At 52.4% G+C, this 24,490-nt stretch overlaps 1 protein-coding gene across 4 annotated transcripts in view; it reads right to left on the bottom strand.

The window, feature by feature from the left end:
* The window catches only part of GDPD5 (glycerophosphodiester phosphodiesterase domain containing 5), an 86,040-nt gene that overhangs the window by 12,391 nt on the left and 49,159 nt on the right, over window positions 1–24,490 (bottom strand). For all 4 annotated transcript variants that reach the window (XM_016161562.2, XM_016161563.2, XM_036220866.1 and 1 more), the window contains exons 4-9: window positions 12,211–12,314; window positions 9,116–9,209; window positions 8,401–8,460; window positions 2,382–2,480; window positions 1,999–2,092; window positions 1,447–1,592 (exon numbers count right to left, since the gene is read on the bottom strand). In XM_016161562.2, the coding sequence (XP_016017048.2) occupies window positions 1,447–1,592; window positions 1,999–2,092; window positions 2,382–2,480; window positions 8,401–8,460; window positions 9,116–9,209; window positions 12,211–12,314 (597 nt within the window). The remainder of the gene's footprint in view (window positions 1–1,446; window positions 1,593–1,998; window positions 2,093–2,381; window positions 2,481–8,400; window positions 8,461–9,115; window positions 9,210–12,210; window positions 12,315–24,490) is intronic.

The raw sequence follows: 24,490 nt of genomic DNA, 5'->3' as shown, positions 1-24,490 counted from the left end.
TTCCCCTTACCCCCTCCTCCCCTGCCTTAGAACACCCTCCTGTTCCCTGGCCTCCAGAGCAGGTGGGTGGGTATCTGAGTCATGGAGAAGAGAAGATGTAATCTCAGGCCCTGCTCCTTGGGAAGAAGGCTGTGCTTCCCATTATCCTCATACAGACAGGGGCGTGAGGCTCAGAGGGGACAAGTGATTCTCTGAGACGCACAGGCAGCATATGGCAAACCTGGACCCCTTACCCAGATCCCTCCAATTCCAAAGCCATGGCCTTTCCAGCTGGTTGCCTCCAGGAGGTGCTGGGACTGGCACACAGTGTGGTCAGTGTGGTTGGAAGGCACCAGCATCCATCTCGGGGACACAGGTCTCTGAGTCTTACCTAGAAACGAGGCATAATAATGCCCACCACACACAATGGGGCAGGACCTTAGGATGATTTGCAGCCCTGTCAAACTCAACACCTCTTTTTAAAGGTTACTTTGTGAAGCCACCTTGATAACTCTAAAATTCAGCGACACCTTGGAACTCCCAATCATTGTGACTGCCAAGAAAACTCTCTCACAAGGTCCCCCAAGCACCCCATGGGGGTGGAGAGTGGTACTGTCTCTTATGAGAACCAAGGTTCAAGGTAAGGAAACTTGGGGCCAGAGAAGGGGAAGAGCCTGCCCAAGATAACAGGACTGTCTACCAGGCTCATAGCTGGCCACTTCACACATGCTAAGTCCTGCTTCACAGGGCCTTCCGGCTCAGGCACTCGCATTAGCCCAGGGTACAAGATGAGGAAGGTGGCACAGAGAAGATGGAACTGGTCCACGCTCCCACAGCTGTCAAAGGGCCGAGGAAGCCTGGCTCTGGAGTGTGCCCTTTCAGGGGAAGGTCTACTGCGGGGTCACAGGGCATCAGTGGAGGAGCAGGTCACTGACTTTGACTTCTTCCTCCCTCCATTTCAACTCAGTTCAACTGCCCTCCCTTGAGCAGTGGGCTCTGAGCTGCACCCCGTCCTTTTCCTGACCCCACAGCCTGGTGGGTTCTCCTGCTGCCTGGTCACAGCCCATGGGCCCTGCTTCCACCCTACACCCAGCAGCTTCCTCTCTCATGGGCCTTCCTAACCCACACGCTGGCAGTGTCTGGCTCTGGCCTAAAACCCTCCTGTGTCTTTTCAGGGCCCTCTTGATAAAAGTTCATCATTTTATTAGCAAGATGCCTTCAGGTCTCTTCAAGACCTGTTCCCATCTAAGCCTGTCCAGGCTTTTCATCAGTTCATCCCACATACCCCCTGAAAAGAGTAAAAATTGCTGCTATTATATTACATGTATTCATTTCCCTACGAGGTCCTCCCTGGAGGGAGATAGGTCTTTGCTGATCTCCCCCTAGAATGTCCTCTCTGTCCCCACTCCAATCCCTTCCCCTTCCCCTCCCCACCCCCATCTGGTAGGGCCCCTAGGTGGCACTCACCATGGGGGCCCCGCGGTGGCCGATGAGGGAGGGCTTGGGGCCCAGGTCCTTTTTCTCCATGAGGCAGGGAGAGGAGATGGTAAGAGGGGCCAGGTAGAGGGCAAACACCACGGCAAAAAAGGTGCAGAGGATGACCACCTGGGAGGCTGTAGACACAGGCCATGAGCACTGCCTGGTGAGCGTTTGGCTCCCACCAGGCCCAAACATGAGCCCTGGGCAGCTTGTGGGGGGATCCCTCTTCCCTCCACCTGTCAGGACCCAGATGCTCTGAGGGGACCCTGCCCCAGGGGCAGCCCCCATTCTTGCTGGAAAGATGACCCTGAACTCTAACTCACACACAGACACAGACAGAGATGCAGAAGAGGAAACACGCAAGGCTGAATGAGGCTGCAGCCCTCTATGGAACCCGCTGAATAGAACCTCCCACTATGACAGTGAGGGCCCCACCTCATCCCCAGGCCACCCAGGTAATGTCTAGGTGAGGGCAGGACAAGCTGGCTTGGCACTTGGAGGGTTTGAGGGGTGGGGCAGGTCCTGCCCAGTCGTACTTACAGGACCGCTCTGTGCGGGCGAACTGTCCTGCCACGATCCAGGAGAGCACAGTGATGGCGGCCAGGGCCCCCATGTGCAGGAACGGCGCTGTGCCCTTGTGTGTGGGAAGGGGCAAGAGGGACCATTGACTCCCAGCCATGCCAGACCCTCTTGGTCACCAACATCCTGATGGCCCATCTCTATCCAGGGGGCAGGCAAACTGTCTTGGAGGAAACTGGGAGTCTAGGGACTCTGGGCTGTAGCGCCCTCCCTGCCTGACTTGCTATGTGGCCTGGACTCTTCCCTGCCCCCCTCTGGGCCTGGGTCTGAAGAAACAGAAGGGATGAAGAGGCGCTGTCTTGTTCTGAGGGTCTAGGGGAAGCAGGACCCCCTCCCCAACTCACCTGCAGGGAGATCAGCAGCACCTCCCACTCGTCCTCCCACAGTTGGGCCACGGCTGACATGGCCACCACCGTGGATGCTAGTATGACCACCAGCCCTATCTGGAAGGGGAAAAGCCAAACAGGGCATCAGAGCAGGTTTAGCTAGACACCCTGAGGGTCGGTCCCCAGTGTGTCAGAGAGGGAGAGACTGACAGGAAGAAATGGAGGGTGCAAGACAGGCTGACAAAGCGGGGAAGGGGGAAGCAGGAAAGAGATAGGCGTGCACCGAAAGAAGTCAAAGATAGCCAGGCAGATGACAGAAGACAGAGGCAGGAGGAGGCAGGCAGACCCAGCGAAGGACCAAGGATGGCAAGAGAAACAGAAGGGAGGATGGAGAGAAGACAACGTGAAAGGAAGCTGGTGTAAGGTGGAGGTACAGCCCAGGGCTCAGCCGCACTGAGGGTGTGAGGAGGAAAGACACCCAGCGAATGGCGGGGAAGGGGTGCGAGCCTCTCCTGGGCCCAGCAGGTCACATCCAAGGCTTCACCCAGCCCTGCCAAGCCTCGGCCTGCCAAGCAACCTTTGGAGTCAAGGGTGACTTGTCTAGATTGCAGGGGCTGGAGGCCGAGGAGCCAGGTCCCAGGGTGAGTAGCCAGGTCTTCTGCAGGAGCACAATACCCAGCCCAGCCTTACACCCAGCCAGCCAGGCTCACAGTGGCCCTTCAGGGTAAAGCAAGCCAGGTAAGGGAGGGTTCTGCCCCATCTGCCCCATCGCCACGCCTTGCCCTCAGCCCCAGCCTCCAAGCTTCCAGCTTCAGTTGTGCTGTGGGGGCTGCCCCATCCTCTTGGAGAAACAAGCACAGCTCTGATGAAAGACTAGATGGAACCTTTGCAGGACAGAGATATTTGGGGACAGACAGGATCTGTCAACACAAGGTGCTCCCCAAAACTAAGCGAAGGCTGGTTTCTGGCTACTCAGCCCCATCACCCCATCTTGAGCCCTGGTTCTCTCTCTGCCCACTTTCCCCACAGTACCAGGCCCCCCTAACACCCAGGTCACACCTCTGCCCCAGCCCCTACCCCTCTCTTTCCATAGTGGGCGAGCCAAGGCCACCACACCCCACCCCCGACTGACTTCTTACGAGCTGCCTGAAGCTGTTCTATCTGCCAGCGGGGCCCTTGTCCCTCTTTCTCTTCTTGCCTTTCTTGGCCCTCTCTCCGTAGCATTCTGAGAACCCTCCAATGACTAAATAAACTCTAAATGAATTTCTAGATGACGAGGGTGGATACAAGGGCCTATCTGTCTTGGTTCCCTGCCAGGTAGGGAAGATTCATTCTTGCCTGGGATGAAGTTTTCCTTTGCAGGATGGTTGTGGCCGCCCCCATCAGCCAGAAAACGAATGTTTCAATAAGAAACGGTAATAAGGTTGCGATGGGTAAGAGGCCTTTACGGACTGTGTTCCTGGGGGACACAGGAAGGAGAAAAATGCAGTTCACAGAGGGTCTGCATTTGCCTGGGACTGTGGAAGGCACTTGCCGTTTTCTTCATGTTTATTCTCCTAATATCCCAGGTGAGGTATTATCACCTTCATTTTACACATAGGGAAACGGGGCTCAAAACAAGGGTTTGCTTGGTCATGTAGCTTTGAGGGGGCGGATCTGGACCCAAACCTCCATTCTGCCGGTCTCAGAGGTCCTTCTCTTTCTAGGGTGTCATACTGCAGTGGTGGGAGGGCAAACAGGCTCCTAACCAACCCCGAAAATCCCTTCAATATGCAGGCTCCCTGCCCCCTGCCGCCCCAGCCAGGCGAGCCCTGGACATAGCAAGCATCTCCGAAGGGTCGTTTTTGAGAGCACCTTATTGCAATATTTAATTGCTAGTGGAAATACTTGCAATAAAACTAATTCCCCATAAACCTAATGTAATTAAATTTTTTTAATTCTGCATTTTACAGTTGCTATAGTGGCATCATCACGCTCAGCAACATTGCTATAAGGTTCAATGTCTGTGGGATCCCCCCACCTCACGTGTCCTTAAGCCACAATAACAGCACTGAATCCCAACAATGTGATCACTGTTCCTCAAATCTGACTAGAAAGGAGAAACCCCAACCAGAAGGTCCAGAGGCAGTCCACTGTCCTCTGAGAAGGCGGCCTTTGGTTTTCTATGCTGGTGGGACTGTGGTTTGTGAAGACAGTGGGAGGGATAGGGGCACAGGAGATACACGTGTTTGTTCAGTGAGCCTTGAAGGACCTTGCCAGGACCCGAGAGGAGACGGAACCGAGGCTTGCAGAAGTGCCACAGGTCAGCTTCCTGGGGGTGGCTGGAATCTGAATTCTGTAGCCCAAATGGCAAATGACTGGCCAGGGCTTAGGGCCACATTCGAATCATATCTGTCAGTCGCATCCCAGCTCTGCCGCTTAGTGGGAGGAGTTAACCTTTTAAAGCATGTTTCCTGAGATGCGAAAAGGGGAGAATGAGTGCCTGCCTGAGCGGGGACTGGGGAAAATGAGAAACCGCAAATGAGGTGCTCAGCGCAGCGGTTGGCACCAAAATAGTAAATGCTTGCTAAATGTCAGTGGTACAATTCTTAAAAGTGGGCATAAAATCGGATAAACAGGATTATTATAAAGAGTAAATAAAATACTGTGTGAAAGTGCCTGAAACATAGAGTCAGTGCCCAATATGATCTGAGTTCATGCTCGCGATGGCCATGGCTGTTACAATAAGCACAGTGCCTGACACGTCCTGGGCACCTCTGTCCTCCAGCACTCCCCTACTCAGGACTTGGGGGAACCAGAGACTCTCAAAATAAAGATCGTAATTAAAACATAGTATAAAACTGTAGCATTTAAAGCCATATGATACTGGTGTAAGACTAGAGAGATAAATGAAAGTAAATAAAAAGCTCAGAAACAGATCTAAATACATAAAAAAATTAGTATATGATAAAAGTGGCATCTCAAATCAGAGTGGATTACTCAATAGAGAGAGTTGGGAACAGTGGGAAGCCATCTAAGAAGAACAATGTAAGATCACACTATACCCCGAAATAACTTCCAAAAAGATAAAAAATTTAAATGTTAAAAATGTGGAAACATATAATCACCAAATGACACCAAAGAGCAGTTTTTTATAATCCTGGAATGGGGAACACATTCTTGACACAAAACCCAGGAGCCATAAAAAGAAATGACAGGTCTACGTTCTTAAGAATAAAAAAAGTTCCTAAGCAAAAACACAGCAAGCAAAGTCAAAAGATGAGTGACAGTCTACAACCATGCCACCCTCAACATGCCCGATCTCGTCTGATATCAGAAGCTAAGCAAGGTCAGGCCTGGTTAGTACTTGGATGGGAGACCACTTAGGAAGACCGAGTACTGTAGGTGTTAAAAAAAAAAGAAAAGAAAAAAAAAAAGGATGAGTGACAAACTATAAAGAATTATTTGCAGTTCATCAGCCAAAGGACTAATTTTCCGAAACTATAGAGAGCAAAAAGCAAACTCTGTAACAAAAAGGGCAAAAGATATGAAGACATAATTTATAGGAAAAAAATGCATATGACTCAGTATGTGAAAGATGCTGAATCTAACTCATCGTCAGAGAAATGCAAATCAAAACTACACTGAGGTACCATTTTCACTCATCGATTGGCACAAGTCAAGAAATCTGAACAGTTTATGGGCAAGGATGACTTTGTAAGCGTAATCACAGATTGCCAAGGGAGCATGAACTGGTGTCACTTGGCAAGGAGGCGATTTGGCAAGAACTATCACAATTAAAAAAGTACACACTCTTTACCCAGAATTCCCCACCCAGGTCACTGCCACATTGTCCTGGCACTGAAGTGAAATCATCTGGGATATCATCAGGCTCATCAACACGAGGCTGGCCCAGGGATTAGATCAGGGGACAGGAGCAGGGGCTGGACGCTGACAGGAAGCTCTCAATGTACTGAGGGGAAGGCACTCCAAGAGTTTTGTTAAGATGCAGGAATGGAGGGTATAGTAGGCTAGGCTTGTGTTTAAAGAAAAAGGAAAAAGGAAATGTGTATTTGTATGTACTTAAAATATCTCTGGAAAGATAGTAGGGAGGTTTAGATTGTGTACTTTTTTTTTTGCATCTTTTAAATATTGAACCATGTCAATGTATGAGACGGTCAAAAGTTGGTTTAAAATTTTAAAAAGGGTAAGGATTCCTTAGACTCTTCGAATCAAATGATAGAATCTTGGAAACAGAATAGTAGATTGTCCAGTCCCTACCTGAGTACTCTGACCCCAAGGTGCTCCCTCCCTCTTGGGGCAGCGGGTCCAGCTATGTGTCAGCAACGCCTGGAAGGACCTTCCTCGTGCTGATATCTCGTGGGAGGGGGCAGAGGGGAGAGCAAGGCAGGGCTGGCACCCGGAGCTAGCACAGGTGCAGATAAAGGAATCTGCCCCCCCAACCCCCGCAAACCAGGAGAAGGCTCCCTGCAGTACTCTGCCACTTTGACAGGCTTAATGCCTCCGGAGGCCTCTTCACCGGGATTAGGCAGGTGTCACCTGGCCTGCTGAGAACTAGGCATGACCCAGAGGAGGTGACCACAGTGTGCACCAGCCCCACCTGGGGTACCAGCTGGTGCAGTTCTTTCAAGTGTTAGCTTTGCAGATGGGAGAAGAAAGTGTCTCACAGAGGGGACTTCGGAAGCCCAGAAGAGATCTCCGGATAGAGTGACGAACAGGAGGAAGGTGGGACACCTGGGCTATGGGCTGCTCTTCATCCCTCCAAGACTGGGTCTGACTCCCCAGCTCCTGATCTCAAAGGCCCCCCTGGATGCTCGCAGGCACCTCCCACTCTACACAGCCCAATTCGAGCTCACTGTGTCTTTCTTTTGGTTCCTGCTCCATGTCCCTCTTCTAGCTGGGTGTGAGCCCCTCCCCTCAGAGTCCTCTGGACCCATCTCATGGGCTCATGGTTATTTCTGGACATTTCTGCCCCTTCTTAGATGGCATGCCCACTCTGCACCAAGCCCTAGAGAAGAAGAGATGGTTCAGCACTCCTTCCAAGGCCTAAGTGCTCCTGGAAGGGAGAGGCTCTCTCTTGGTCAGCTCTGTGCCACCCCTGCACAGAGCTGGAGCCTCAAGAAGAGCAGGCATCAGGCACATGAATTAGGTACCAATGAATAGCGAGAGGGCTGAGGCTTGGAATGTACGAAGCCTCCCTGCTTTGGGCCTAGCCCTAAACAGGGCACTGAGAACAATTCTGGACTGCAAGGAGCTTCCAGACTGGAGAGGGTTGGGGTCAGGAGCTAGATGGAAATGGACAACACAAATGCTCGGGACTGTGGTAGGGGAGCCTGCAGGAGCTGAGGGAGTCCAAGCAGCCTGTGCAGGTGGGGGAGAAAGGAAGGATCCAAAACAGAGGGAAAGGGGAGCAAGAGAGAATAGGTAAAATAGAGAAGAGGCAGACATGCTAACACGCCCTGAGAAGTCTCATGTGGCAGAAGGGGGAGGGGGGAGGTGACGGTGCCATGACAGCAGTTGGGAGACATCAATAGGGGCCTAGACACGTAAGATCTGAGTGCTGGGTGGGGGAGTTTAGATCATCCTGGGAGCAATGGGAGTGGTGGAAAGAGCTTTAAGCTGGGAATCACATCACTGGATCAGAGTTTTAGAATGAGCTCACTGAAGAATGAAGAGAGGGTGGGCCAGAGGCAGAGCCCCAACCGAGGGCTGGAGCTGTGACCCATGCTGGTTAACTGCCAGGTTACAGGGTTAGGATCCTGGATCTTCTACTTATTAAGTGAGGAGATCTTGGGCAAGTTTTCCCAAGTGCAAAACAGGATAACAGTACCTACATCATAGGGCTACTGTGAGGGTTAAATGAGTTAATACAGGTCCAGCTGTGAGGACACTGTGGGCACATAGTGAGCACTCAGTGTTAGCTACCAGAACAATTACAATCACGATCCAGAGGGATGATGTGTTTAGGCTCCTCCTCTGTCACTGTGGCCTCCAGCCTCCTCTCCCCTCTCTCAACCCTCATGGAGGCAGCCCTTACCTTGTGCAGCCAGTGCAGGTTCATCTGCTGCCCCACGGCAATGTGACATAGTGCCAGGACCTGAAGAGGGGGCCCGCAGGGCAATAGTCAGGCACCATGTGTGGCTCAAAGGTTTCCCCAATTCCCTAGACACCCTTCTCCCCATTGCTGTCTAGGCCTGGCTCAGGGCAGTCAGCAAACCCTCTCAATAGGCGATGGGAATGCCCAGCCCAGCCCAAGCCTGGCCTCCTCCCAGATTATTCCATGCCTCTATGTATTTCCTCCTCTGGGATGTCTCCCTCAAGAAGTCACTGGGCCCTGCTGCACTTGAAATGCCCAATTAATGTTTTGGGAGTTCCAGGGCCCGGGATGCTAAAACAGATTTGAGCCTGGTGCCTAAGGAGCCCCCGGTCCAGTATGGGGATTGACTTGAGTCTGAGAGAGTAAAGATCTGGGAGCAGGAACCAAAGAAAAAGTTCCTAAAAGATGAAGTCTCCCATGGGTCCTAATAGTGGGATGGCTCTAACTGGGTCAGGGGAAAACAGTCTTGGGGCAAAAGGAAGGTGAACTCCTACCTCAAAGGAACCAGCCCCGGAGGTGCAGCAGCCTAAGAGGCCCAGGGAAAAGGCAGCTTCCCTGTTTAGACCAGCGTGGACCTCTCCATCAGCCGGCACAGGCTAAGTCTCCCTTCCCCTGAGAGCGGGGCCACCTGCCCTCTGAGACAGCCCCCACGTACCAGGAGGCCTGCGATGTATGTGAAGGCAGCAGCCGTGGTCATGAGGATGGGCACAAACCAATCACTCCAGTAGCCCATTCGGTTGTAGAGGTACCTGCAGGAGAAGAGGCCAGGGTCAGACCTCCACCAGAAATAGAACATTCCCTTGGGCCAGCCTGGCTCAGGGAGGGACCAGGCTCTGCCTGCTCTGTAGTAATGTCATTGTGCTCCTGATCATCAGTCAGGCCTATAGAAGGCTCCTGGTGGGCACCTGGGCATGCCAAGAGCACAAAGAATGCAACAATTTCCTATAATTCTACTGTTCAGAAGTAACACTTGGCTGACTTTTCTTCCGTTGGGTTTCACCTCTATCCTTATATATTTGTGCAAACAGCAGAGCTGGGACCTGCTGCATACAGTATAGTGGTCAGAGTTTAGGCCTTAGAGGGAGGTGCATGCAGATTAAAATCCCCACTCTGCCTCTTACTGGCTTGTAGGGGAGACCTGTGGAGGCGATAGGCTTCGCTGATTCTAAGATGCCATCCATCAATGACATTCATCTCAATTTCAATGTTTAAATGTGAAAATGAAAATAAAGGGTTTTAGAATTGATAAAATGCCCTTCATAGGGTTTCCTGAGGAAGGGGGTGGGGTGCATGATAAATACTCAATCAATTCTCTTTTTATTATATACAAGCATTCACTGATGTCGATAAAAAGTCCTAAAAAAAATGTGATTTTTCAACAGCCACATGGTCCTCTGGGATTAATGTACCATATGTAGCCAATCTCCTACTAATGGCAATTAATTGTTTCCAACTTTTCGTTATTATAAATTAACATACAAAAAAGAAAATTTTGCACGTATTTTTCTGTATTAGTAATTATTTCCTTAGGATAGACTCCTACCAGTATAGGTCAAAGGGAATGAAATTTTTAAGACTCCTGAGAGATACTGCTTGGTTGCTCTCCAGAAAGGTCGAACCACCCACATCCCCCCTGTACAACTGAGGAAACTGAGGCTTAGAGAAGGTAGCAGCTTGCTCAGCGTCATCAGAATATCTGAGCTGCTGCCAGGCAGTTTCAGGCCTGCTGCCATTTTGAGTCTTGGCAGGGGGCTGGGAGGAGATACCAGCAGGGCACTGTGGAGCAACTGCCTTCCTTCCCCTGTGCCCTTCGCTGGCCCTCGCCCTCAGGTTCCAGGAGAAAATCCGCGGCCTAGAAGATCACTGACTGTTCTCTTTTTACTGTGCAGTTGAGGAAACTGAAGCCCAGTGAGGGTGGGACCTGCTCCTGGTAACAACCCCTGAAAGGTGTCCTGGCTCACTTTTGACAGGGGGCCCTGTACAGTGACAGCCCAGACAGCTCCTCCCTGGCTCTTGTTGTCCTGCCTTGTCCACCTGGGTCACTTGCATCCTCTCACTGCCTGAACCATCCCCAGAGACCTGAGAGCATGAAGCCTGGGCCAGCCTCTCCTGAATCCCAGCACCGACTGTAAGAAACTGTGGTAACAGGCTGAGGAAGCTGTAGGTGTTCAGGCCATCCCTAAGTCCCAGGCAGGCCTTCCCTCTGCACTCTTCCCAACAGAGCAGGCACCCATTCTCTGAGCCATCTGGCAACAGGGAGCTCACTCTCTGGGAAGAGTGGGCTAGCTCCGTGGGCAGCATGATGCAGTCATGATACAGTCAGGCGCAAGGCCCTGACCTAGAACTGTTTGCATGTCACTGTGTGACTTTGGAAAGGGCCCTTAACCTCTCCGAGCCCCTGTCTCTTCAAGCTGTCCTCAATATGTCTTTTTGGTACTAATTGGTTGTGCAGCCACGTGTGAGTCCTGGTCCTCTCTGAACCTTAGTCTCCCCATCTGTACATGAGGGGGATAGACCCAGTGATCTACCAGGCAGCAGACCTCCAGTCCTGGCAGAACTGTCTGAGGTCTGTAGTCGAGAGCCAGCAAGGAATGTTCTTATATACCCACAACAGTGTCTGTGCTGTTGATACCTGCAAGGATGAATAATTGATTTATGGTATTTAATAAAGGTCAGAGGCCACCCCTGGGACTCAGCTGGGGCTCAGGCTCATCCTGCCAGGCTGCAATGGGACAGACGTAAGTCCTTTAATGTGCTCATTAATAACAGAGGCACAGCCTAGGGCCATGCTGAGGGGAGTGGATGCCCAACTCCATGAGCAGAATCTTAGGATCATCATAGAACCCTAGAACCGTGGCCCATCAGAAGCCCGGAGTCCTAGAAATCTCCAGTTCTAACATCACAGCTGCCTTCCAGCTAGAGAACAGCCTCCCAGGAAGCAGCCCTGAGTCTGGGTAGAGCTTTGAGGCCTGTCAAGTCTATCACCCCATTTCATCCTCAGAAAAAGATCTGATGAGGTCGGAGTTATGCCATTTTACAAAAAAGGACTCTGAGGCTCAGAGAGGACCAGGGACTTGCTCAGAGTCATATTGAGCTGAACTTCTCACCAAGAGGAAAACATAGCACTGAGTCGGGGAGTAAGGAGGTCTGGCTTCCAATCCCCAACTCTGACCCTGACTGGTTGTGTGATCTTAGGACTTAATTTCTACACTTGTCCATGGAGGCGCTCCCACTAGAACCCAGGGTCCTTCCCCTCCTCCTGCGGTTTTCCACTGTTTGACAAAGGCAGGTGGTGGGGGCAGGGATAGGATAGAAATGGGTGCCCTCCTGGACCCAGGTACTGCGCCCAGACAGCCCTGCCCTTGGGTCTAGGGCTGGCGTTCACCCAGAACCTGAGTTGTCCCAGAACCACAGCATCTGTCAGCCCTGCCCCAGGCACTGCTCAGGTCTGGGGCTACCTTCTCCATCAAGGCCTTGGTCTCTCTGGGCCTTGGAGTTCTGTCTCAGCCTTCCATTCCAATTTTCCAAGATAGCAGCCCCAGGAAGGAGTTCCCTGCTCTTCCCAGCTTGTCTCAGCTCCTGCTAGGCTTTGTTCTTTCAGGGGATCCTGCCCTCAAGGCCACAGAGAGCAGGTAGTAGAGTTCTGAGGGCCAGCTTGAGAGGCTCAAACCAAAGCCCCCAGGTCCAACTGCTGGATCCTGGGACCCAGGGACCTGGGGCCTGTCCCCATGCCGACCCTCACCCACTCACCAGTTGAATTCATCGTAGTCATTGTGGACTTCCCACCAGAAGTAGAGCCAGGTGAGCGTGAGGCCAAAGGTGATGGTGAGGAGCAGGAACCAGAGGCGTTCCCACTGGAAGAGCAGAGCAGGAAAGGGGTCAAGTGAGGTCGGGGGCTGGCCCCCGAGGCTGCTTCCCACCGAATGTGCCCCCTTCTGCCCCTCCTTCTGCCCCTCCATAGCCAGGGATTATGGCTGTCTTCTTGTAGGGACCTGAGGCTCAGAGAGGGGACGTAACCTGTCCAACATCACAGAGCCTGAAGTCACAAAATGGTGGGGAGCTAGGAGCAGGGTCAGGGGTCCACCTGACCCGAGACCTGGGCTCTTTTTACTGCAGCCTGAGGTATTTTCAGTGTGCGCCAGTCTCCCCATTCTGGTGATGGCTCCAGGAGCAAAGGCCGCATCTGCCCTGAGTCTTCCCCCCACATGGTGATCTGTAGTCTGTGAGGTCACATCCCTCACCTCCTTCCCTCCTCACAACGGCCTACAAAGCAGGTACTGTTCTTCCCTACCCCTGTCCAGTGCTACTGATAAAAACAAACAAACAAACAAACAAAAAACAACAACAACAAAAAACAAAACAGAAGCCCAGAGAGGCAAAGCAATTTGCCCAGGTCACATAGCAAGTTAGCGGAGGATTTAAGAGCCCCCACCCCTACCCCTGAGATTTGAAGGACACTGGCCTCTCAAGGCTGGGCCAGGACACCCCTGTCTCCTGCAGGGGGCAGGGTGAGGGGGCTTCTGACCCTCCACTGCTGCTTCCCCAAAGGCCAGCCCAGAGGTCTGCAGGCGCTTCCTCGGGGCCCTTGGCTTTATCCTTGCTTTCATCCGTCCTCTTATCTCAGAAGCACAACAAGCTTGGACATCCTGCTCTCTGGGAAAACTGCTGAGATCATCAGAACAAACCAACAGTCCTTGAGGGAAGTCAGTGCAGGAGAGGACCACAAGCGCCCTCCTAAAGGGGCCGGAGGGTTTGGAGCGGCCAGGCACCTCTCACGTAGGGACTGCCCAGGAAGCCCCTTGCCAGGCTCCCTGCAGCTACCTCCACCCACACAGGATAGCCAGCCCTGAGCTACAGTTCTAACCCCAATTTACCCTCTTGATGGCTCCTCACTGCTTGGCCAAGCTGGGGTCCCCTCCTGGGGTACTCCACCCACCTCTCCAGCTTTATATCCCTCACCAGTTGCCTCACTCTGGAAGGGCCACTGCCCCTGGGTTTTGTCACCTAACATTCCCATTCACTTTTTAAGTCAGCACAAATGTCACCTCCTCTGTGAAGCCTATCCAGACTATGCTCCTGCCACCCATGCTCTCTCCTCGGTGCGCCCCACAGCATCCGTGTCCCTGTCTTTAAAGTCACGCTCTGTACAAGGTGTGTACAATGTGGCTCACGTGACCGCGTCTCCCAGATGATGACCCTGCATCTCCTTGGGTTCTGCAAGGACAGGGACTGAGCCTGGCACCACTCCATTAGTTTTTACGGCTGTAAGAAGAGGAGGGAGAATTCACTCAGTGCCCGGGATGCCTCCATCCCACACCGCCAAGACACACCACGCTAGGGTGGTCATGCTGGTGCCTGAGCCAGACTCCCTCTCCACCACTTGCTAACTATATTACCTTGGGCATCACAAACTAACGTTAACGTCGCTGTGCCTCAGTTTCCCCTCTTTGAAGTGAGGACAATAACAGTTCTGATCCATGGGGCTGATGTGAGAATTAGGTGAAGCAGTACAGGTCAAGTGCTGAGGACCACGCCAGGCAGTCAGCATTCTATGAACGCAGCTGTAAGGATGTTCCGCCTCTCCCCAGCATGCAGGAAGGGCCTGCAAACTCTGACGAATCATGACTATATACACTGAGCTCTGCTTTGGACCTAGCCTTGGGAAGGAGGGCTCGAGCTTGGGTGTAATTAAAGCAGCCTCCTCCACTCACTGTTACGTGAGGAACCAGACTGCCTTGCTTAGCCCCACTTTGTACAAAAACAGAGATATGAAGGTGACGACACTCTAAAACCGTGTTTCTAGCACGAGGAAGGGAAGGCTTCTCAGAGAGTAGGCCACTGGCGTCTGCCCCACCCAGACACAGAATGGCATGAGCCCCAGCTCTAGGCCCAGCGTGACCCAGCCTTGCTCAGGAATGGAGAAACTCTGGCTAAGAGCAGGGCAAGCCATTCTGAAGCAAGGAACCCTGGCAGCCTCCAGCCAGAAAATGGCTTGTACTGTCTTAAGAAACAGAGAAGAGGCACAGTTCAGTCCTGCTTCCTGCAGCTAGGCCATGGGACTCTGGCTCTGGAGGGGCTGGCCCACACTGCCACGTCTGAGCCAGCACCCCTACCCTGGCTGGTCTAGTATCCCCCTACCCAGGTCTAGTCCTTCTAAGAGTCCCTCTTGCTGCCTCCAATTCTTTTTTGCTCACAAATAAAAATTCCTTTGCCACATTTCCTGCAGAGTGCAGCTGCTGGGTCCCAGGCCAGCCTAAACAGCTGGGTCTCCCAAGCCCGAGCAACCTCTGGTCACATCATGCACTAACTTAAGAGCTGCACTGGCCTGAGCGCCTCAGCCCAAGCCAAGCTCTGTGTCCCCAGCCCCCACCTTTGCCCCACACATGCAATTACATGCCATGCACGAAATCACCCACAGTCTCGCAAACAGGCTCTTTCAAGCCCTGTGCCTTCAATGAGCCATACCCTCCCAACTAGAAAGCAAGCTGGCCCTTGGACAAACCTTCCTCCTCCCTGAGGGCTTCCCTATCTCTACGGGGAGACTCCCATCTCCTCAGAACTCCCATTCCCCATGTCTGTTAGGGCACACCCCCAAAGTTCTGTAACTGTCTCTATGTGGGGTCTCCCTGCTACAGATCTTCAAGTACAGTATAGCCTTGAAGATCTGGGTGGTCTCCATGTTCCCGGGGTAGGGTGGGAACTTAGGAAAGATTTTATAATGAAACAGTAGGTGAGGAAACACCCTTTCTACTACCCCTGAATGAGTACGCCTACCGAGGAGAGATTTCACTAGAGGCTTACCACTCCACTCCCACAGAGGAGCGCTTGGTCTTCTGTGGACCAAGCTGGCAGTGGTAAGTGCCCATCTGTCCAGAGATTGCTTTACCTCAGCAGGCATAAGGCTGCTGAACCTCTGGTCAGTAGATAAAGTTCTGAAAGGGGCCCAGGTGAGGGAAGGGAGCCTTGGCCTATGACAGGTCCTATCCCAGGCAAGCAGCTTGAAGGCTGATAGGTAGCAGGACCAGGCGGCTGGCTGGAGGGATGGGGGACAGTACCACGAGTGTCGGGAGATTTAGTGTGGCGAGGTGTGACGTAGGACCAGGTGCAATGCTGATACATGGCCAGGAAGACTGCAGGGGTCAGGAGGGCCTATGGCAGACAGGAGTCTTGTACAGTAGGGACCACTGTTTGCACTTGCCTAGATCCTGAGAGTAGGGCAAGGAGGACAGGGCAGGAATAAGCGGCCACACTGCCCTGCCCCTGGGAAGCATCTAGATTAGAACTGACAGATGGGTGAGGCACCCAGGGAATGGCATGAATGGGGGCAGGGCGTAAGCTACAAGGAACTAGGAACCCCATTATCAGAACTGAATACAAGATGGGGTTTGTGGTCACCTAGAGATGACAGTCCTGGGAGCTGGAAGCCAGAGGCCCTATGACCACAGGGAACCTGTAGATGGAATTGAAGAGGCCCCAACATAGTGGGGAGGGAGACAGCAGGTCACTCTCAGAACAATCAGAGGAAAAAACTGAATGGCAGGGGGGAGGGGCAGGCAGGGAACTGCAGGGAGGAAGTGGCCTAGAGAGCAGCTCCACTGACAAAGAGGCTCCAAATGGCACTAATGGTCCTTGTCAGGGCCTTACCGAAGAGCGGAGCAGCCTGAGCCTGCTCCACCATTAACAAGCCAGCCTGGCTCTGCTCCCAGGAGACGTGGGCTGAGGAGTCAGGAGAGAGATGGTGGGTCCACTGGCCCTCTGTCACAACCTCACAGTCTACATAATGCCTGGGGGTATTTGTTTCTGGGTACTTATCCCCATCCAAGAGCAAATGAAAACCCCAAGCCTCATAGAAGGGCCACCGTGCACAGCTGGGCAAGCTGTGGACCCCAAGGATGAAAAGTACCATTCACATTGTGGTTACCATCGGTGTGCATATTTGTCACGACAATTTTTCAACAGATGCTGAGTCGAGTCCTGGGGAAGGCGTGCCTTTTGCTAATTTGCACAAAGGCTCAGTATGGGTGAATGGAGGTGACTCAGAGGTGGGGCGATGTACCCAGAGTCACCACGTCAAGGGGGAGGGGAGGTGAGACTGAACCCAGATGTCCTGACAGGAGGCAATCCTCCGCAGGCCCCTCAGGAGCCAGCCCTGCCCATCTCTCTCCAAAACCTACCCTCACCCCCTGGGACCAGTGTGGCCACCCCGGCGCAGCTCGGCTTACCGGGGTTCTTCTCTCTCTCCAGGGTCCACGCCCAGACTAAGCCCCTTTCTCCTTTGAGAAACTCTCCCACCGCTCCAGCCCCTGAAGACCTCCCTTCCCTGACCACTTCTGCACAGACTCTTGTTACCCACTAATTTGACCCTCGCCCACATTCTGAATTGTGGAGGCGGAAAAAGCCCAAGCTTGAGAGACAGACAGACCTGGCTCTGTCATCTGGGCAAGCTGTTCGGCACCTCTGAGCCTCAGTTTTCTCACCTATAAAATGGAAATAAAAACCCCTATCTCAAAGGGTTGGTGTTACAGGAGGTGACATAAAGTCAAGTGGTACACAGTAGGTACATAATAAGGAACAGTTCACTGGGCTGTGGATTCCTTCAGGGCACAAGGTGGTGCTCAGATATGGTGTGAGGAACAGAAGGCGTGAATGTGACTGTCATACAGAGAGGCTTCAAGGGCACCAGTGGACAAGGCCATCATCCAATCCCAGACTTAACCTCAGGCCGAGCCTGGCGGCCTCAGGGAACCAAGGAAACCAGCTCCTGGGACTCCCCAGCCTTCTTCAAAGCCTTGTTGCTACCTGGGAACAGGTAGGCAGTTCCTGAGCTGAAGGGTGCAGCAGGCAGAGAGGATGCTGAGAGCAACTGGGAAAGCGATGGGCCCTGGCTGTGGGTGGGGCAGAATGCTCCATTAGTGCTCCCAGGGGAGGCTGTGACAGAATCCCAGAGGCCCCAGCCCCAGAGGCTGTGGGCGTTCAGCCCCACGCCCCCTGCCTCATCTCCTATTCTTGCTCCCATGCTCCAGGAAGATGAGACCCTCGATCTTGTGCTGAGCAACGTGTTCCAGTTTTCCTTAAGCTGCTGCTGCTCCTCCCTATCTCACGCTGATTGTCACGTCTTCTCCTCACTCTTCTTCCTCTCTGTCCTGCCCACTCCAGAGCCTTCTGCATTCAGAAAGAAACATGCGTGTGGTAAGAGCTTATTGGCAGCTGGGGCTCATACAGCAGCTCAGCATGGCTGTAGCCACAAACCCAGGACCCACACAGGAAGTGCTGGCACAGGCCCTGCTGCTGCCTTTGCTGCTCCAGACCTCGGCTCCAAGCCAGGATGCATGTAGACACCCCCTGGGTTCCTGAACAGGAGCTGGTGCCTGAACTCTGTGCGTCAGGACCGCACCTGAGCAGGAGCCGCCTTCCTGGCCTTGACAGCATCACAGACTTCAGATTCACAGAGTCGCAGAGCCGAAGTTGTCTTGTTAGACTACTGTTCCCTGCCTGTCGCCTTTAGGCAGAGACTGCCTCTGCAGCCTCTAGAACAAGAGTCTACCCTGCTTCTGCTCCTGCAGCGCCAGGGATGGGCGCTCTCCCTCTGGATGCTGCCTGGTCCTCCTCTGGACTGAAACATCTTCCTTCTAAGCCAGCAGCCAGATGGAGGCAGGCTGCATTTGAGAGTCCACAAAACTGGGTTTGACCACCTACTAAATGTATGGCCTTGGAGAAAATATTTAGTTATGTTCTCTGAGAGCCAGCTTCCAGCTCTATAAAATGGGACAACAGTGCTGGAGTGCTGCGCAGACCTGTAGGACCTGCAAAGTGTCTGGTGACTGAAGGGCAATATGAGTTATTACCCTTCCCTCTGTCCCTCCCTGAGGAGCGTCTAAAATCTGCCTCCTTGACTGCTACCCTGCAGCTGGTTCTCTGATACCACACAGGATAAGTTCCGCAAAAGGGCAAGAAATATTGGGGTCAAATGACCAGGATGTGGGTGAGGCCCTTCTACCCACTGGCTGCATGGCTGTGGGCCAACTGAACAGGATCTCAAGCCTCAGCTTCCTCTGTTCACGGGGATGACATCACCTCTACCTCACGGGAGGCCTGCCAGGCCCGAATAAGATTACAGATGTAAGCTGTAAGTCACCAAATCCATGATCGTTCCTGTAATTATCATTTCACGTCTGACAGACCTTTAATTATGTGAAGGCAGTGATCAAGTCTTCCCCGACCCCTCATTCTACCCCAAATTCTTCCGGCTGCTAAGGACAGCCAGTAGATCATCCGCTTTCAGCCCAGGCTCGTAGGTGCCATGGCCAGTAGATGCAGAGGTCAGGTCTGGCTCTCCAGGCAGCAGTCTTCGGAGCCAGTGTGGATGGAGGAAGAAGACCATGGCATGGCAGCTGCCCCACCTTGCCTCACAGCACCCCCATCGCTGGCTATGGGGGATAGAGCTCTACGTGAGCTCTTCATCGTGCTGGGGGTTACTCCTAAGAGCCCTCTACTTGCCCATCTCATCTCATCCTCTTCAAACTCTACAAAGTAGGTGGGAAAGTCAGAGGAAATCAGGACTCAAAGAGGGGAAGTGACTTGCCTAAGGTCACAACAGGCAAACACTTAGGCCTGGGTGCCTCCAGTCTCCAACTGTCCCAAAGCCACAAGAAGTAGGACGTGTAATTATCCTTGTCTGACAGGAAACAGGCTCAGGAGGCAGGTCCTTGCCCAAGGTCATGCTACAAATCACAGGTAGTGCCAGGGAGGGATCCCTAGAATTTCAGAGTTAGAAAAGATTTCAGAGATCATCTTGCCTTGTCCTCTAAAGGTCCAGTTAAAAAACAGAGAAACTGAGACCAAAGAAAGTAAATGGCCTGGAAGCATGGACACAGGATTTGTACCTGATAAATTGGTACAGAAATGAGAGAATCCAACAGACGGTGATGACACCTATTTGGTGAAAAATACGATTACACCTCTACCTCACACCTCATACCAAACTATATTCCAGTGTTTCCCCTCCTTGTCCTTGACACTACTCTCTACATATTTGTGCTGACCCTGGGATATAAATCAGGCCCAGACTCCACTCTGCATAGATGACTGACCAGCCAACGTGCAACTCGATTCTTAGGAATGAGCGGAGCAAATGGGGAAAGCATGGGCTGCTTAGGAGCATGTTGCCAGTTATGGGAAGAGTGACGGTCTGGAGGGCTTCCAGGAAGAGGAGACACCTGCTTGCAGCAAAGCTGGAAGAAATGGGCTTGCTGGGATAACAAGGTTAGGGAACCTCGATTCAGGCAGAGGGAGGGAGTGGAAAGTGCGGAAGTGCAGAGCCAGGCAGGCTTCGTTGGGTGGAACTGGCTTCTTTCCTGATGGGCTTATAAAAACTTTCTCTGTGTAAGAGTATTAATTTCCATGCATAGTGTATATTTTTTATTGTATCATTTGACTTTAATTTTGTTTATCATGCTTTTCGTATAAACATTTAAATTTTTATGCAGTCAAATCTATCTCTTTTCCTTTATAGGTTTTGCCTTTGGTATCTATCATGTTTATGGGAGGTGGCCCAAGATTGTATATCTAACTCATAGTTTATACTCATAATTCTCGGCTTCATTGTTTACATTTAAATCTATTTATATTCGTCTATCTATAGCTTCATATGGATGTCTACATGTATGGAGAGAGGTTTGAAAGACTTATCGCTAAAGCATTAAGATTAGAATTTCTGCTACTTGACATCTTTCTACATTGTTTGAAATTTCTCAACAAATGTGTGCTTCTTAAATAGAAAAAAAAAACTTTAAAAATAGAACAAAATACGTTTTAATCCATCTGGGATTTATTTTGGTTTGAGGTAAGTAAGAGGCAGGGATCTAATTTTACTTTTGCCAAATGGATCCTTTGGCTGTCCCTATATGATGTGTGAGATTTGCAATAACTCCCACGTTCGTTTAGCACACAGCACATCCTCAGAGTGTGTGGACTGTTTCTAGGTTGTCTAGTCTGCCACGAAGCAGCCCTCTCCCTCTGTGCTGGCTCTGCCTGGCACAGCTCCTTCCACGTGGCTGGGCTATGGTCCCTGAGCCACCCCTGTGGTCCTGGCTCTGCTTTGAGGTCCGAGTCCAGCCATACCCTCGGCACCACACAGCCCTGCAGAGACTGGGAAGATAGATTGAAGGGTGTATACCTACCCAGTCTGCTCACCTGCAGGCCGGATCTTGGGCACCCAGTTCCTACAATCACCAGCCTATTTCACCCTCACTAAGTTCCAAATGTGTGTGTGGGGGGGGGGGGGGGGGGTAGGAGGGCGGAGACAAGAGGGGGGGTTGATGCACAGAAAAAGCCTAGGAAATATCAGCTGGGAAGGGTGTGGGGAGCTCCTGGAAGGGAGAGATGGGCAGGCCCTGGCAGGATTACTTTGGGCCTGACACAGGAGATTTGGGGGAGGGGTGGCATGGGGAGCTTTGAGATGTATGACAGCATTAGGGCTGAGCAGGCAAAGGGATTAGAATCCCCACCCCCAGCCAGCTCCTGACAGCTTAAGAGGATGGATTTATTTTTCTGGGCTCCAGAGAGCAGGGCAATTAGGCCTCTGTCTGCCCTTCTTCTGCTGGGGGGCACTCAGAGCCGCTCATTAGGCAGGAGAATGGAGCCAGGCCCAGCTTGGAGCACCCTATCTCTCCCGCCCATCCTGTGGGTTGCATTGGACCCATGGGGAGATCTGAGCAGAAAAGCTGGGGGCCCATAGGAAAGATTATCCCAGAGCCCCTCAGAGGACACTGCCAAGGCCACAGGGCGGTGGGTAGTTGCGCCCCCAGCTGATCCCCCATCATCATCCTGCCCCATCCATACCCCCTAAGCAGCCACTCAAGGTGGTCACGAGTGTTATGAACACAGAGGCTTAGCCACTTTCCCCGGAGCATGGCATGGCTATGCCAGAAACCATCAGCAACAGTCAGAGAGAAGCTAGGTGGGGTGTAGGGGTTCCTGAGAGCCAGAAATGGCATGGCTTTATTGCAGAGATAAATCGTCAGCTCCCTGCGCTGCCAGCCTCTCTTCCCTCTCACGGATGCAATAATATCATCTCTCATTTTCTTATCCTCTTAGCAACTCTGTAACGTTTAAAAGACAAAATGGGGTCTTCTCATTTTCAGAAAATGCCTCTCTGACCTGCTGGGGCCATTTTCTCCAGAACACCAGGAAAGGGAACAGCCATCCCTTCCCAGTTTGTAGAGAGCACTGTTTTCCCCCAAGGTTGGAGCAATGGTTTCTTTGGTACAGGCACATTGGCATCCCTTATCTAATTGGGCTCTCGGGGCATGAATGTGTACCCCCATCTTTTTTTTTTTTTTTTTTTTTAATTTATGCCTATAGCACCTGTTCATCCTAGGTGGTCTCCTATCCAAGTACTAACCAGGTTCGACCCTGCTTAGCTTCTGAGATCAGACGTCGGGCCTGTTCAGGGTGGCATGGCCATAGACCATGGACTGAGGCTCTACTGGGGCACAAACCCAGCAGCTTCTGCGCATAAGCAGACGTGCTAACCGCTACACTATGGAACCACACCCTGTACCTCCATCTAACCCACAAGCAAGCTGAGGCCCAGAGAGGGTCTGGCCTTGCTTAAGGTCACACACTAAGTCACTGGAAGAGGCAAGGTAGAGTTCAGACTGCAGCTTCCTTGGCCAGGAATGGGTGAGTGCTTCTGGCTGACTCCAGTTACACTCTGGAACCCACTTCAAAGGCTGCTTCATCCAGGGAGCTCACCTTGATTTCTGAGTGGGATCCACTTTTCCCTGTCTCACATCCCTGTCATAGGCCCACATGGTATTGGTAAAACAGGGAAATGGGGAGCCAGCTGGGAATCCTCCTGCCTACTGGCAGAGCCTAACCCCTGCTGCAAGGGTAGCCCAGGGGGGTCCCACGGCTGGGTTAGCACCCTTCCCTGACAGCCACAGCCAGGACCAGGGGAATGCAGCATGCACCTGCACTGTCCGGACCACCTGACACCTGAGGCCTCACTGCGGTCCTGCCTCCTCACACGTGGTCAGTACGATGACAGGCGCATCCTTAACTAGCATCCTCCCTCGTTCTTCAGCTCTCCCCTCGGTCATCCCTCCAGTCCTTGCTTGAGCCCCTCCTGTGAGCCTGGCCCTGGATTCAAAACAGAGTCCAGCGGGAGACACAGAAAGTCACAATCCATGTGCGCAGCCCAGGCCCAAGGTGCTGCAGGAGCCCAGGGAGGGAGGGAAGAAGGGAAGGAGGCCTGACTTTTTTTGTTTGATGTGGAGGAACTTCTTAGAAGAACAGACATTTGCAATGAGCCTTGAGAGGCAGAAATAAGACAGGAAGAGAATTTCAGGCAGAGGGGATGGCTTGAGCAAAGACAGAGCTGTGAAAGGGTAAGGTGGTCCTGTAATGGCTTCAGTGGCATGTGGGGCGGGGGGACACAGAGGAGGACTGCTGATGGATTTCCCCACAGCAGGTGTCTTCCTGCTCCCATCAGAGGAAGCAGGCAATTGAGAGCAAGGAGATTTATTTTGTCTGTGTTCCACCCACATCCACTGCACTATTCCTGGACTCTACTGAGACTACTCTGTCCGTCTCATTCACCTCTGGGCATAGTATGGTTGCTATCTCCAGGAATGGCCTCCTCCAGGCCAGGATCATGAGATGGGGGGCATCATCAGAGCCTCTCAGTCTCTTCCACAGCCATTCTGTTGATTGACCCTTCTAGGTGTCTGTAGAATCTCTCCCTTTGTTACCTGTATCTCCTTTCCCCTCGCTGAGGACCCAGCCTTTCTCACTGGTTCCCTGCCCTTCCCATCTCCACAAAGGCCCTCAGCATGCATTCTCTGTGATTTGACCAGAGTGGTCCTTGTCCAGCCCAAGTCTGACTGGGCTCCCACTGCCCAGGGTGGAGTGCAGGCTCCCCATACACCTCCAGACAACATCCTCCCTCCTCACACCAAAGCCACACTGGGGTCAAACTGTTTTCAGTTCCCAAACACAAAACACTCTGTACATGCAGCACCCCCACCCCTACCCTGCCTGGAACACTTCCCCACTCTGGCTTGACAAGACTAACTCTCTCGCAGACACCAGCTCAGGCAAGCTTTCCTGCCTGGGGTTTCCTGGCCTTGGAAGTGATCACCTGGGTGGTCTGGGTGTGTTGCTTCTTGTCTGCTCCCATGCCCACCTGGGAGCCCTTCAAGGGAGGGGGACCAGGGCTGATAAACCTGCGACCCTGGGGCCCAGAGCAGATGTCATGATAGGTTTGTTGATTGAATAAGTAACCAGTGCATTTCAGACAAGACTAATGTGGAACAGAAGAGAGGGTACAGTACTGGGGGCACAAGGAAGGGCAAAGCAGGCTGTGCCTTCTACCCTTGGCTTACATAAATCAATTCCTCTTCCTGGAGCCCCATCTGTAAGATGGAGGGCGTCAAACAGGCTCAAAGCAGCATTCAAAGGGCGAACATACTATAAAGTGTCACCTTCGGTGTCTCAGGCTGGAAAGCTCCTCCAGGTATTTGACCTATATCCCTCTCTTGCTATAGAGAAGCTGGTTTTGACACTATGCTGCCTCCCACAAATGTACAGTCTTCAGGGGGTCCTGTGGGGATGGCCTGAGAACTGTCTTCTATCCTATCAAGTCCTTAATTGGCAGTGTTAGAGCAATGAGTCACAGACAACAACCAATTAATTATCCCCAGTTATAAAAAGCTTTGCTTCCTCTTTTGAGAGGTCGAGTGAGCCAGCCTTCTGCTGTCAGGCTCCTATACTCCCTGTACTGGGGACAGGAGACTAGGTCATATCACCTCTCTAGCCCTCAGTTTCCTGTTTCCTTATTTGTCATGCGTGTGTCCTGGGGGGAGGAGGCAGTGTGAGCAAAGGCTCAGAGGAGCAGGAAGGAAGGAGGCCAGCTTGGACAGTGAGGAGGGGGCTCCCTCCCAAGCCCTCCGCCACTCTCTACCCTTCCCAGGATCCACTCCAGTACTGCAGGGTCAGATGCGGCCAGGGAAATGCAGACGGTCCCTCG

This window comes from Rousettus aegyptiacus, unplaced genomic scaffold (assembly GCF_014176215.1).
Source record: "Rousettus aegyptiacus isolate mRouAeg1 unplaced genomic scaffold, mRouAeg1.p scaffold_m13_p_5, whole genome shotgun sequence".
Taxonomy (NCBI): Eukaryota; Metazoa; Chordata; class Mammalia; order Chiroptera; family Pteropodidae; genus Rousettus; species Rousettus aegyptiacus.
This window is presented reverse-complemented; position numbering and strand designations above follow the sequence as displayed.